This window comes from Choloepus didactylus, chromosome 14, assembly GCF_015220235.1.
Source record: "Choloepus didactylus isolate mChoDid1 chromosome 14, mChoDid1.pri, whole genome shotgun sequence".
NCBI classification, from domain to species: Eukaryota; Metazoa; Chordata; class Mammalia; order Pilosa; family Megalonychidae; genus Choloepus; species Choloepus didactylus.
The window spans coordinates 97,486,264-97,497,813 of NC_051320.1; the positions used below are offsets into that span (position 1 = coordinate 97,486,264).

An 11,550-nucleotide genomic window follows, 5' to 3' on the forward strand; every position below is an offset into this window, starting at 1 on the left:
GGTGGCAAGTTGGGGTGACATTTGGGTGACATTTGGGGAAGCCACCCAGCAGACTTAAAATGCCACTTCTTTTTACTTTGCTCCTGTCCAGTTCTGAGCACAGCTGAACTTTTCTCTGGCTTAGCCACAGGTATTTATTTATTTTTGTTTTTGTTGTTTCTTTTTTATTAGAGAAATTGTGGGTTTACGGAACAACTGTGCATAAAATACAGGATTCCCGTATACTACCCCTCCACCAACACCTTCTGTTGGCGTGGAACATGTTACAGTTGATGAGAGCACTTTTATATAATTATACTGTCAACTGAAGCCATCTATAGTTTAACTTAGTGCTCGCTCTGTGTAGTTCCATGGATTTTTAAATAAATGTTTAGTGTGTTACCATATATACAATCTAGCATTTCCCCTTTTGATCACATTCTGATACGTGTTTCAGGGCCGTTCATTGTGTTTAGTGTTGTGCTCCCATCAGCATCATCCCAGGGGTTTCCTTTTCCTCTTAGAGGAAAGACCCTTGGGGGTCTCTAAGTGCTCTTTATGAGTGAAGACGGTCACCCTGCTTTCACACGTGTGGGAAACATCTTCTACTCCGTCTTTCGTCTCCTGGTTTTTTTATGGTGTTTGTGTGTGCATGTTAGATTTTTAAGTAGTCATATATAAATCTTTTTCAGTTTGGATTTTGTTTTGCTTTCTTTTTTTTTTTTTCCTTTTCCTTTTCAAGAGCTCTACTGAGACATAATTCACCTGCCACACAGCTCAGCCGCTCAGCAGGCACGGTGCACTGGTTTCTAGTGTGTCTGCACAGGGACGCAGCCATCACCGCAGTCAAGTCTAGAACATTTTCTTCACCACAAAGGGAACCCTGGAACCCTGACCCCTTTAGCTGTTGCCCCCTCTCCCCAGCCTCCAGCCTGATGCAGCCACGGATCCGGGTTCTGTCTCTGCAGATCCCCGCCCTGGACACTCCGTGCAAACGCAGCTGTCCGGCGGAGCCCTGCGGTGCCCTGTCAACCGCACCCGCCTCGAGGTGCACCCACGCGCAGCCCCCATCACGTCAGCCTCTCGGTGGCTGTGAAATTGCCCAGTGTAAGGACAGGGCAGTTTGTCCGTCTGCCAGCCGGTGGAGATCCGGGTTGTTGCCCCTCTTCGCTATCGGGAACAGGGCTGCTCTATCGTGTACACGTTCCGCTTCTCCGCCAGGACATCGCCTCGCGGGGAGCCGCTGGGTCACCATTTAGTCGTTGTGGGTGTGTCTCGCTTTTCTATTCTGAATCGTCCAGTGTTTTAAAAATCTCTGCCTTTCTTTTCACATGTAAATCTTTGGTTCAGTTAAAATGCCTTTTGCTATAATGAGGGAGGGAGGGACCCAACCTTAGTGTGTCTCCGAGATGGCGCTCAGCCAGCCTGCCACCCCGGGTGACTCCCTTCTCCTGCTGATGTCCCCGACTCCCGTGTGCACCGGGGCCGTTCAGATCTCCTTTCCGTCCCACCCTCTCCTCTCCTGTGCCAGGGCAGCCTGAAGAGGCCTCCCCCACCATGGGGGTCCCATGTAGGGGCAGCCCCCACCCCCACCCCCACCCCCCAGCGGCTGCCTCGGAACCGTTCTGCCTTCCCCACCCTCCATCACTCATGAGAACTCTGCAAGGTGACGACTGGAAGGGCCAAGGAGAGGCGTTAGCCCAGGGGGGACAAGGCCCCGGGCTGGCCGCCTGTGCCCCAAAACCAGGCTGAGGCTGGGCTGGGAGCCGCTGGCCGCGTTTGCGGAGTGAGTGTGGGTTCACAGGGAGCGGCTCAGGGGGCCCTTCTCCACCCACCCACTCCCGCACAGCTCCCAGCATCACCAGTGACGCCCCTGGGGAGGGTCTGCAGGTGGGGTCCCCAGGGCAGACAGGGCTTTGGAGGAGCAGTTAAGTCTTCCCTGGAGCAGCATGCAGGTGAGCTGTTAGACACAGGTGGGGGCTGAGGAGGGGGCGGGGGACGCCCTGCAGGAGCCAAAGCCCCAGAGGGAGGGAAGGAAGGAGGGGAGAGGCCGGAGGGGTCCCTGCTGTGGCCTCCAGTCCCACTTCCCCCAGCTCTTTTCCCTGATCTGCTCCACTCCATCACCTCTCTGCATCCCCCAAATGCTGGAGAGCAGACAATGGGGGGACAGACAGACAGGATGGCACTAAATGGAAGGGGGTGGTGGGGGTGAGGCAGGGCACCTGCTCCCTCCAGCCCGTGCCCAGACGACCCATTTAACCCGGGAGGTGCCTGGATTTGAAGAGGCGGCACAAAGGGGGGTCCTGGGCTTGAGCGACTTCCCACAGGACCTTGGCAGGCAGGGGCAGTGTGACTGTGGGCTGCCCACGGTGGGGGGCAGTGGGGTTTGGGCTGGGCTGGGGAGCTGGGGCGCAGGCTGTGGCAGGTCTGGCAGGCCTGGCGGGCGGCGTGAGGTGCCGGCTGGGGCCCAGGGGTCAGGCTGGCAGGGCAGCCACCACCGCAGGTCTCGGTGACAAGAGGTGGGGCCCCAAAGCTGTTGGGGCTCCCTGGGGGTGTCAGAAGAGAGCCCAGGGAGGCTCCCTGAGACTCTGACCTGCCCACAGCCCCCATCACCGAGCCGAGGACCGTGCGCCGGGCAGATCTGGCCTGTGGCCATGTGGCAGAGGTGAGCGGCCGGACCCCCACCCGGCTCCTGGCTGGCACGAAGGTCTGCCCCTCCCCAAGGCTGGGCCCCACCCCACCCCCGTCTGGCTCTGTCCCTCCCTCCCCATCTCTGGGCCTGTCCCTCTTTAAGGAGGGCATGGCCCCACGCAGGGGTGGCCATGGTGACGCAGGGGTAGACGCACCCTCCAAAGCCCTTGTGCTGGTGGCCCCTCAGCGTGGGCTGGAGGGACAGACGGACGGACACACAGACAGGGAGGCATGCGTGGGCACTCCTGTTAGTAGCAGGACCCCCTCCATCCCACCCAGGGCCCCACTCCCAGTCTCAGGGACCCAGCCCCAACCCTGCCATCCACCTCCCCCAGGACCCTCAAGACCCCCAGACGGGGAGTGGGGGAGAAGGCTGCCCTGTCCCAAGCCTCGGCCTGGTGCCCACCCCTGCGGGAAGGTGCACCCAAGGGGGAGCTGGTGGGGAGGGCTCCCAAGAGACCCCTTGGTCCCAAAGAGCCTCCAGCCTGGCGGCCGGGACGACGGCACCTCCCCCGCCTCACGGGGGCCGAAAAGCAAGGACGGGAGACGGGGAACCACAGAGAACGCGAGGGGGCTGACGACGCTCTCCTGCCTTTCGAAACATTAAATCCATTCCACAGATGCCTGGGCAGATCTGCCCCTGTCCAGACGACCCATTTAACCCGGGAGGCGCCTGGACCCCTCCCCACCCCCTGTCTGGCTCTGCCCCTCCCTCCCCATCTCTGGGCCTGTCCCTCTTTACCCTCAGCCTCCACCTGCTCTCTCTCCCGGCCTCTCGGGCTACCTAACGGGGAGTTCCCTGAGCCGGGCTGGCCCTGCCCGGGTGTTCTGCACCCTTGCCCCCTTCCCCAACTCTCTCGGCCGAGCTGTCCCGGGCGGGGGTGCACAGCTTGCCCCTCGTCAGTGTCTCCGTGTTTCCAGCACTGGCACCGTGAGGGAGGGGAGACTTCACTTCCAAATTGGTGCAGCCAGGAAGCCACCCGTGACGGTGCAGTGTTGGGTGACTCATGTCGGACAACACCCTGAGCGGGCCGGGCAAGGACGAGGCTCCCCACGACGCCTTGTACCTGCTGCCGCTCCCACCCCGCCCGCCGGGCCCCCCAGGCTCCCACCCAGCCCGGCCCGAGTTTACTCGGTTTACTCCATGGTAGCCCCTTTCCCATGAAGCCGGCACAGAGGGGACGCTCGGCAGATGGGGGTGCTGCCCCTCGTGTGGAGGGCGGCCCAGGCTCCAAACCCACCCCTACTGCAAGCGCAAATGGCGCTTAGGGCTGGGCAGGAGCAGGAAGCGGGGCCCTGGGTGAGCAGAGCCGTCCTGACCCTGACGGTGGCCGTGGCTGTGGCTCTCCTCCGGGGTGAGCGAGCGCCGGCCACACGAGGACGTGGCTCTCCTCCCGATCCCCACCCGGGGCCAGGGCTGGGGCTGTCCTCACAGTGCGGGAGGGGTGGCTGAAAGGCCGTGGTGTAAAAGGGGGCTCCGAGGATGGGGCAGGAGCCCGGGAGGGCCAGCCCGAGAGCAGGAGTGACCGGCCAGCTGCGCCGTCCTGCAGACAGCTGGTGGGGGGTTGCAGGGGGCTGCGGAGGCCACGCAGGTGTCTGTCCGTGGGGAGTCAGGCCTGCCAATCCAGGGGACCCTGTGTGTCCGTACGGCTGCCTGGTGGGCTCCTTGGGGCTGGGGGCAGGAGGGATGGCTTCCTGGGAAAGGGTCGGCCGATTCAGGGTCCCCTCCCAGGGAGGGGGCAGGAGCTGGGCTCAGGACTCCGAGAGCCAGGGGAGAGCGGGTTCTCCCCGAACTGCACCCAGCAGCCTTCCCCAGGGGCTTGCCTGCCCTCCACGGGCTCTGGTGGGCAGGGTGGTGGACCGGCCCTTCTCCTGCGGAGCTGGGGGTGCAGCAGTAGGCCGTTCCCCACAAACCTCGGGGGTCCTCCACGGGTCGAGCCTCAGGTCAGCCCTCTCCCCAGGCCCGGGCCGGCCACCGGGTTCAGGCCCAGAGTAGCCAGAGGCACCTGGGAGCCCGGACCCCGGCCCAACCAGAGCAGGGGTGGAGAGAAGGGCAGGCATTTAGGGTTCGTCTGTTTATTCGTTCATTCCGCGGGAAGTGCCGACCCACCTCTCTCGGGTGCGGGGGTCACGGTGGAGGCGCGGCGGGGGCAGGGGCCTGGGTAGTGCTGTGCTGCGGGGAGTGGGGTAGGATCCTCACGGGGTTCCAGGAACCATCGTGCCCATTCCACGGATGCGACAGCTGAGGCTCAGAGTTATGCAGGACTGGGGCAAACGTAGGGCAAGGTTGGGGGGGGGTGTGAAGAAGAAAGGGGCACCTGCTTCTTTCCCCCCATGAATTCAATTCTTAGACTATGACGAGATGCACGTTCACTCAACCTGTCGCCCACGACGGAGAGGGGTGGAGGCCGCGTCCAGCCTCCCAGCCAGGGCTGCTCCGCCGCCTGCCCTCCCCACCCCAGATGAGGGCTGACCCTTCCCAGTGGCTTTCCAGCACCCAGTGGAGCAGGCCAGGTGCGGCCACAGGTGCCCCGGCAGCCCTGGGCATCTCTCCGGGTCCAGGGGCTCTTTGTTCTGCTGGAGAGACCCCCACGTGGGGAGCCCCGAGGCCTCCTGCTGGCCCACAGCCAGGGTAAGGCCCCAGGCGATGCGCTCCGCACCATTCCCGCACCCGACCCAGGGCCAGACCCCAACCCTACTGCTCCTGGCTTCGTTTCCCCTTTCCGTGCTTGCCTGACCCGAAGCTCATGCAATTCCCCAACAAGCCGAGGTTCCCTTCTCTTTGTAAACCCCCCTTGCCGGCGTCCCCCTCCCCTGTCCCGTGGGAGAGGAGAGTGCGCAGGACAGGGCAGGGGTGGGGTGGCCCCTGCGTGCCTTGGTTTCCTCACCTAGAAAGGGACGTGCTAGCGGCTCCCACCCTGCAGGGTGCTGTGGGGTTTGAGTCACGCCCGCAGGTGGCAGAGGGTACAAGGTGGCGGTCACTGAGGGCCATACGAGCCACACTTTACCTGCTTGAGCTCTGCTGGCTCTGATGGTTGAAACCCGTTTCTGCACTTATGTCAGCCGCGTGCACACACTTCCTGCCAGCCAGCCCGGCCATTTGGGCAGGGCACCGCATTCATTGAGCGCCTTCTGTGTGCTCCGGGCTCGGTACAAAGGTCAGACCCTGTCTGTGTGTGGGGGGGCACACGTCCCTGTGGTGGGGGGCAGTGGGGTTGGGCTGAGAATGGTCTGGGTCAGGATGGTGAGAGAAGGACAGGTGAGCTGGGGCCTGAGACGACCAGAAGGCAGGTGTGAGAAGCTCCCCCAAACACGGACGCCCTTCCTGAGCTCCCTCTGGATCCTGCCCTTGGCAGCCCCAGGGCCCCAAGCAGGCCTTGACCCCCTTACCCCACTGCCATGGGATAGAAGACAGGATCCTGTCAACTCTCCCAGCTCTGGCCGCGGTGGACGGGACTCAGGGCACAAGCAGGGCCTTCTGACCGCCTCCCAGGCCCTCCCTGCGGCGTCAGGAGCTGCCTAAGGCAGAGACCCCACACCAGCCCTTCCTCCTGGCTCGCACCCCAAGCTCCTGCTGGCCCTGCAGCGAGATGTCCTCACTGGCTCACTGCCCTGAGGCCGGCTGCTCAGTAGGGGCCCGAGGACAAAAGGGGCGGCTCAGGGGTGGCACCCAGGCCTCCTCTCACCGCTCCAGGGGCAGCCCTGAGATCCGGGGCCCCCAGCCTGGGAGAGAGTCCCTGCCCCGCCCAGGGTTGCACCCCTGGGGGGCGATGGACAAGAGGCGGGGCCTGACCCTGCTCCTGAGCTGGGCACCCCCAGCCTGGCCTCAGGGCACACGTCTGGCCCACCCTCACTTGCAGCCCCTTCCCACCTCCTGACCCGGGGCCGGGGGAGGGGGTAGCCATGCCCCTCCATACACCCAGGGAAGCCAAATGTCCCCTTCCAGGCCCCCACGCCTAGGCCTCTTCCCACCCAAGTCCGCTTTGCAAGAGATTCAAGCCGTCCTTCTCCTCCACGAGATGCTGGGAGGGCCCTCACCAAAGGACACCCCCCACCACCACCCAGCCTTCCTCAGCGTCTCGCCCCTCACAGAGGAGGACACTGGCAGGAAAAAAGCCCCCATGGGGAGGGCAGAACTGAGGCCTGCTGGCTCCTTGCCCTGTGCTCCCTCTCCCAGATGTCTCAATCCCCCCAGCTCCCACCAGCCCTGGAGTCCCGGGGACCAGGCCCAGCTTGGAGCGCAGCTCTGCAGGTGGAATTTCCAGCACAGGACACCTGACGAGGGGCAAGTTACAGGCTGGGAGCTGAGGGCTCCAGGGACGATGCCACCACCGAGGCGGCTCCCACTCTTGGCAGAGGGTGGGCAGGTGAGGAGGAGGGAGCCAGGTGCCCTGTGACCCCCTCTCTGGTCCTCTCCAAAGAGGGAACTTGCTCCCTGCGCCGCCAGCATGGGGCTGGGGGCGCCCACCCTTGCTTCCCGAACGTGACAGGGGGTGGGGCTCACTGGGGAGCGGTGGGCGCTCTAAATAATGCCGACTATGGCGCCCATTAAATCAGAAGCGCGACAGGAGCCCTGTGTGTAAACGGCTCACCTGGGACCCTGACACCCAGCCGGGTGACGGGCAGTGAGGGGAGCGCCTCAGCCCGCGCGCTCCTGGCGCCGGGAGTTCCCGAGGGTGCCGCAGGCGGGGCCCGCGGAGGCCGGGGAGGGGGCGCGCCCCGCCGCCACTCGGAGGGAGGGTCCGAAGAGGGGTTCAGGGACCCTCTCCCGGGGCCCCGCCCCGCCCCTCCCACGCCCCCTCCGGCGCAGCCGGCCCCGCCCCTCCCCAGCGCGCAGGCGCAGCCAGTGCCCGCCCCGTGCGGGCCGAGCATCCCCGGGCGTGCGCGGGCGGCGGCTGGAGCGCACGCGGATCCCTAGCGCGCGCGGGCGCGCCCCTGTCCCCCTTCTCCGGGCGATCTGAATCGCGGCCAATCCCCTCCGGCCCAGGGTCTGCCCTCCGTAAAGTGGCCGGTTCTGAAGTTGCGCCCCACCCCGGTCCCCTCCTCGCCGGGACTCGCCGGTGGGGCGGCTCTCAGGCCGGACCAAATATAGCCTGGCCTGCTGCGGGCCCCGCGCCCCCGGCCAGCGCCCCAGGGAGGGGGTGGAAGGGACCAGGAGCTGGAAGGAGTCGCCTGGGGGAGAGGGGAGGGGACCCCTCCTTTGGGGGGAATGGCACTCCTTCGGACATCTGACGGTGACAAAGGCCTTCCTTACATGCCCCTGGGTCCCCGCTGGCCCTGGGCAGCTCCTGGCCCTCGGCCCTCCTCCATGGGACTGCCAGGGAGGGGGACCATGACCCAGTCCCTGTCACATCAGTCTCTTGCCATTACAGCACCCGTTCCCAGAAACAGAAGGGGGGCACACTCTCCCAGCAAGGCCAGAAACCTTTGCACGGTCCTGTCCCCGTGAGCGATTTGGAAAAGGGAAGGTTACGGCTGGCCTCGGCGTGAGGCCCCAAGGTGGGGCTGGGGAGCTCAAGGTCCCAGGGAGGGCAGAGGGGGGTCGGGGTGCAGGGCGAGAGGGTGGGCTGCCTCTCAGGCGCTGTCCAGGGGCGGGTCTGGCAGGGGCCACGGCTTCAGAGCAGACCCCAGAGGGTGGCCAGGAGCACAGGGGCAAAGGCCAGGGCCCGGGGGGTGGCGTGGCCAGCGCTGTTACAGAGGTCGTACTGGCAGCAGGACGTGGTAGACGCATGCTTGGAGTAGCCGTCGTACACCGTCTCGAAGCAGCTGGGCACGCAGGACTTGCTCACCTTCACCCTGGTGGGCGTGTAGTCTGCAGGGGGCAAGGAGGCCGTCACCCGGCGCGGGGTCCCCAGCCGGCCCAGCTCGCAGGGCCTTTCGGGCAGGGCCCAACACCCCGGGGCTCCCTCACACTCCCCGTGGCAGGGAGAGCCTCCCCATCAGACGTCCAGGGCACGGGCAGGGTGGGGGACTCCCACCCACTCACAGGTGCGCGTGGTCATGCAGTAGGTGACCATGGCCGGGCAGCGCATGGGGTTGAAGCAGTTTTCTCCATTGTAGGCGCAGACGTGGCAGTCGAGAGCCGGGGCTGGGGGCCACAGAACAGTGAGGGGCCCTCCTCCCGCCTGCAGGCCCCCAGCCCCACCAGCTTCCCAAAGGCAGAACAGCTGGAAGGTGAAGCAGTCAGCGGGAATTCCGGCCTTCCCTCCCCGACTTGTGGCCCACCCAACCCCAAACATGGGTGTGTCCATCCCTCTGTCCGTCCAGCTTACCCAGAGGTAGGCCCACCAGGGCCACCAGGAACAGGGCAAGCAGGGGTGCCATGGCTGGAGGTGAGAGGGCAGCAGCAGCTCCCAGTTCAACTCGGCTGGGGCTGGGGCATGCAGGGCTTGGCCAATGCCCCTGCCCTCTAGGAGCTCCGGGTCTCCCGGGTGTTGCAGCTCTGTCTGGAGGGAACCAAGACCAGGTGGTCAGCATTGGGCCAGAGGGATGCACAGGGAACCTGGGCAAAGGGGGGGGGGGGGTGAGCAGAGCAGGGCCAGCCAAGTCAGCCTGGGCACCAGGGCAGGCTTCCTGGAGGAGGGGACATTGGAGGTGGGCGCAGAGGGGAGCAGGGGTAAAGACATTCCACCCAGCGAGGCCAGCGCCTGCAGGGGCACAGAGCTCAGCCTGTGAAGATCGAAGGAGTGGGTGACGGAGACAGTGCTGCAGAAGGGGAGGCAGTGGGCGAGGTCAAAAGTGAGGTGGGAGGGCAGGAGGGGCCTTGTATGCCAGGCCAAAGCCTGCACTTTTTACCCAGTGCACACGCGCGCGCGCGCGCACACACACACACACACACACACACACACACACACACACGCCACCGTAGGGCCCTGGGTGCTGAGTGGCTGGGTATGAGGGGCTCCAGGTCTCTGCTGGCTGCTCCCTGAGCCTCTGGGGCCCCCAGGTCTGAGCCCCCCGCAGTGGGAGCTGCGTGGCAGGAGGAAATGCGCCTGAATGTGTGAGGGCTCCTGGGCAAGCCAGCAGTCTGGAGCCGGCCTTTGGGATGGAGAGGCCCTCTCTCTGAGAAGGGCTGGGAGGGGATACAGACAACGCCCCCCGCCCTAGATTCTCCGATCCCGGTCCCCAGCCCGGGAACTAAATTAGACTCACCGCTCCCCGAGGACGAGTGGGTCTCCCGTGACCCAGTTCCCGGGCGCCAGCCCCAGGATGCCGAAGGCCTGAGTCAGGCTGGCCCTGCGGCCCGGACGCCGGACGCTCCCTCCGCGCAAGCCCGCCCCAAAGCCTGCGTCCCCGGCCTGGGGGGTGGGGGAGGGCTCCCGGGGGAGGCGGTGCCGGCGGGGGCGCGAAGGTGATCCGGCCCGTGACCTGCAGCACGCTGAGCCCCCGCCCGAGCCCCGGACTCACCCGCGGCGGCTCGCCGGTCCCTGCCTGCGTCTGGCTGTGCGTCCGTCCGTGCGTCCCGCAGGCCCCGCGCCGCCTCGCCGGCTCCGGACTCTGCCGAGGACACACCGCGGCGCGTGAGCTCACCGAGGCCCCGCCCCGGGCCGCCCCCGCCCGCCGGCAGCCCCCGCGCGGGGCCCGGACACCCACCCAGGCGCCCCGGTGCACGGACGCGGCCGACAGTCAGCCACGTACCCGGCCGCGCGGCGACACCCACGCGACCCGCGGGACGCATCCCCGGCCGGCTCCCGGGTCCCGCCGCAAACCCCGCCCAGCCCCCCGCCGCGCTCGCCTCCTTCGCCCCCCCTAGGGTCCCTCGCCCCAGCGACAGGGCTGTCGACGCCGAGGACCCAGCCTGGGTCCTGCCCAGCGCTCCCGGCCCAACCCGCGCCGCCGCCCCGCTCCTCCTGCCAGGACGGCCCGCCGCGCTGCGGGACCGGGCTCCGGGCCGGCCGCTCCCCTGCTGGGTGACCTCGGCCAGTCACTTAACGTCTCTGCGCTTCAGCCCCGCTTGTGCAGAATAGGGGTAAGGAGAGCTCGCGCCCTGGGCGCGCTAGGAGGACAGCAAGGCTGCGGCGTCCGCGGCTTGAGGATGCGCCCTTCATTCGCTAACGGGGCGGCCACCCCGTCCCGGCCGATGGGAACTTAGAGCTTTTGCTTTCAAGGCCGCCCCCACCATCCCCCCAGAATGGCAATATTTGAAAATGTATTTTGGATAAAATGTAACTACCCCAATTGTTGTTTTGCTCTGTTTTAGGAAAAATTTAGTAGATTTTTATGGGCCCTAACAATTTCATTTTTTTCTGATGTAAGAAGGACATTTTCTTTGACCTGTTTCATTTCCTTTTTTTTTTTTTTTTAAGAAATTAAACATTTTTGGTGGCCCGGACAGTACGGTGGGTAGGTGGTCTGCCTCCCAGGCCTCCAGGGCAAGGCAGCTGTCGTCCTGGGAACCCCTCAGCCCTGGGCAGACTGGGACCGTGGGTCACTCTTTGTGCCAACTAGCTACCGAGCCCATGCCCCTCCAAGTGCCAGAAGTCGGGGTGACAGCAGGGAATCAAACTGACAGACATTCCCAAATATTCCCATCCCAGCAGAGCCTGTGCTTAATGGAGAGAGGTTATAAAAGAAACACTTTGGCCCAAAACATGGTGTGTCTGTCTTGGGCTGCGGCCGCAGACAACAATCAGTGAACGGGAACTGTGTTCATCGTCCTGCCTGGCACAACCGAAAGCCCCAGGTGCGCACACGCAGCCACAGTTTCCAGGCATCGCACGATGGGCAGCTCAGGCAGCCGTCCCCGGGTGAAGGAGGGCAAACGAGGGGAGCCCGAGGTGGCATCGCGGGGTGGCGGTGGGCTCCACACAGAGCCGGTCACCTCCCTGAGTGCAGAAAGCAGCTGAGCTTTCAGGGTCACAGTAGAATTTATGGGGCACA

The 11,550-nt window shown here is 65.0% G+C and overlaps 1 protein-coding gene across 3 annotated transcripts; it reads right to left on the reverse strand.

The window, feature by feature from the left end:
* Nucleotides 1–4,730: 4,730 nt before the first annotated feature.
* On the reverse strand, nucleotides 4,731–10,355 carry LOC119509658 (ly-6/neurotoxin-like protein 1). 3 transcript variants are annotated; one of them, XM_037803657.1, is made up of 5 exons: nucleotides 10,309–10,355; nucleotides 10,078–10,167; nucleotides 8,943–9,116; nucleotides 8,657–8,758; nucleotides 4,731–8,482 (listed from the first exon to the last, which is right to left on the reverse strand). In XM_037803657.1, exons 1-5 carry the CDS (start codon nucleotides 10,346–10,348, stop codon nucleotides 8,286–8,288), a joined length of 603 nt encoding a protein of 200 aa, XP_037659585.1. In that variant the 5' UTR covers nucleotides 10,349–10,355; the 3' UTR covers nucleotides 4,731–8,285. The 3 variants fall into 3 exon arrangements, with proteins under 3 accessions (XP_037659585.1, XP_037659588.1, XP_037659587.1); XM_037803660.1 differs by lacking the exon at nucleotides 10,309–10,355 and having other exon boundaries at nucleotides 8,943–9,112; XM_037803659.1 differs by lacking the exons at nucleotides 10,078–10,167; nucleotides 10,309–10,355 and adding an exon at nucleotides 9,823–10,014.
* Nucleotides 10,356–11,550: the final 1,195 nt, after the last annotated feature.

Bases quoted from the DNA above. Each gene is read 5' to 3' on its own strand.
- LOC119509658 (XM_037803657.1), bottom strand. From the start codon at position 10,348: ATGCGTCCCGCGGGTCGCGTGGGTGTCGCCGCGCGGCCGG. The intron at 10,168-10,308 runs GTACGTGGCTGA...TGTCCTCGGCAG, and splicing joins GGGTGTCGCCGCGCGGCCGG to AGTCCGGAGCCGGCGAGGCG. The intron at 9,117-10,077 runs GTGAGTCCGGGG...GGTTCCCTCCAG, and splicing joins GGACCGGCGAGCCGCCGCGG to ACAGAGCTGCAACACCCGGG.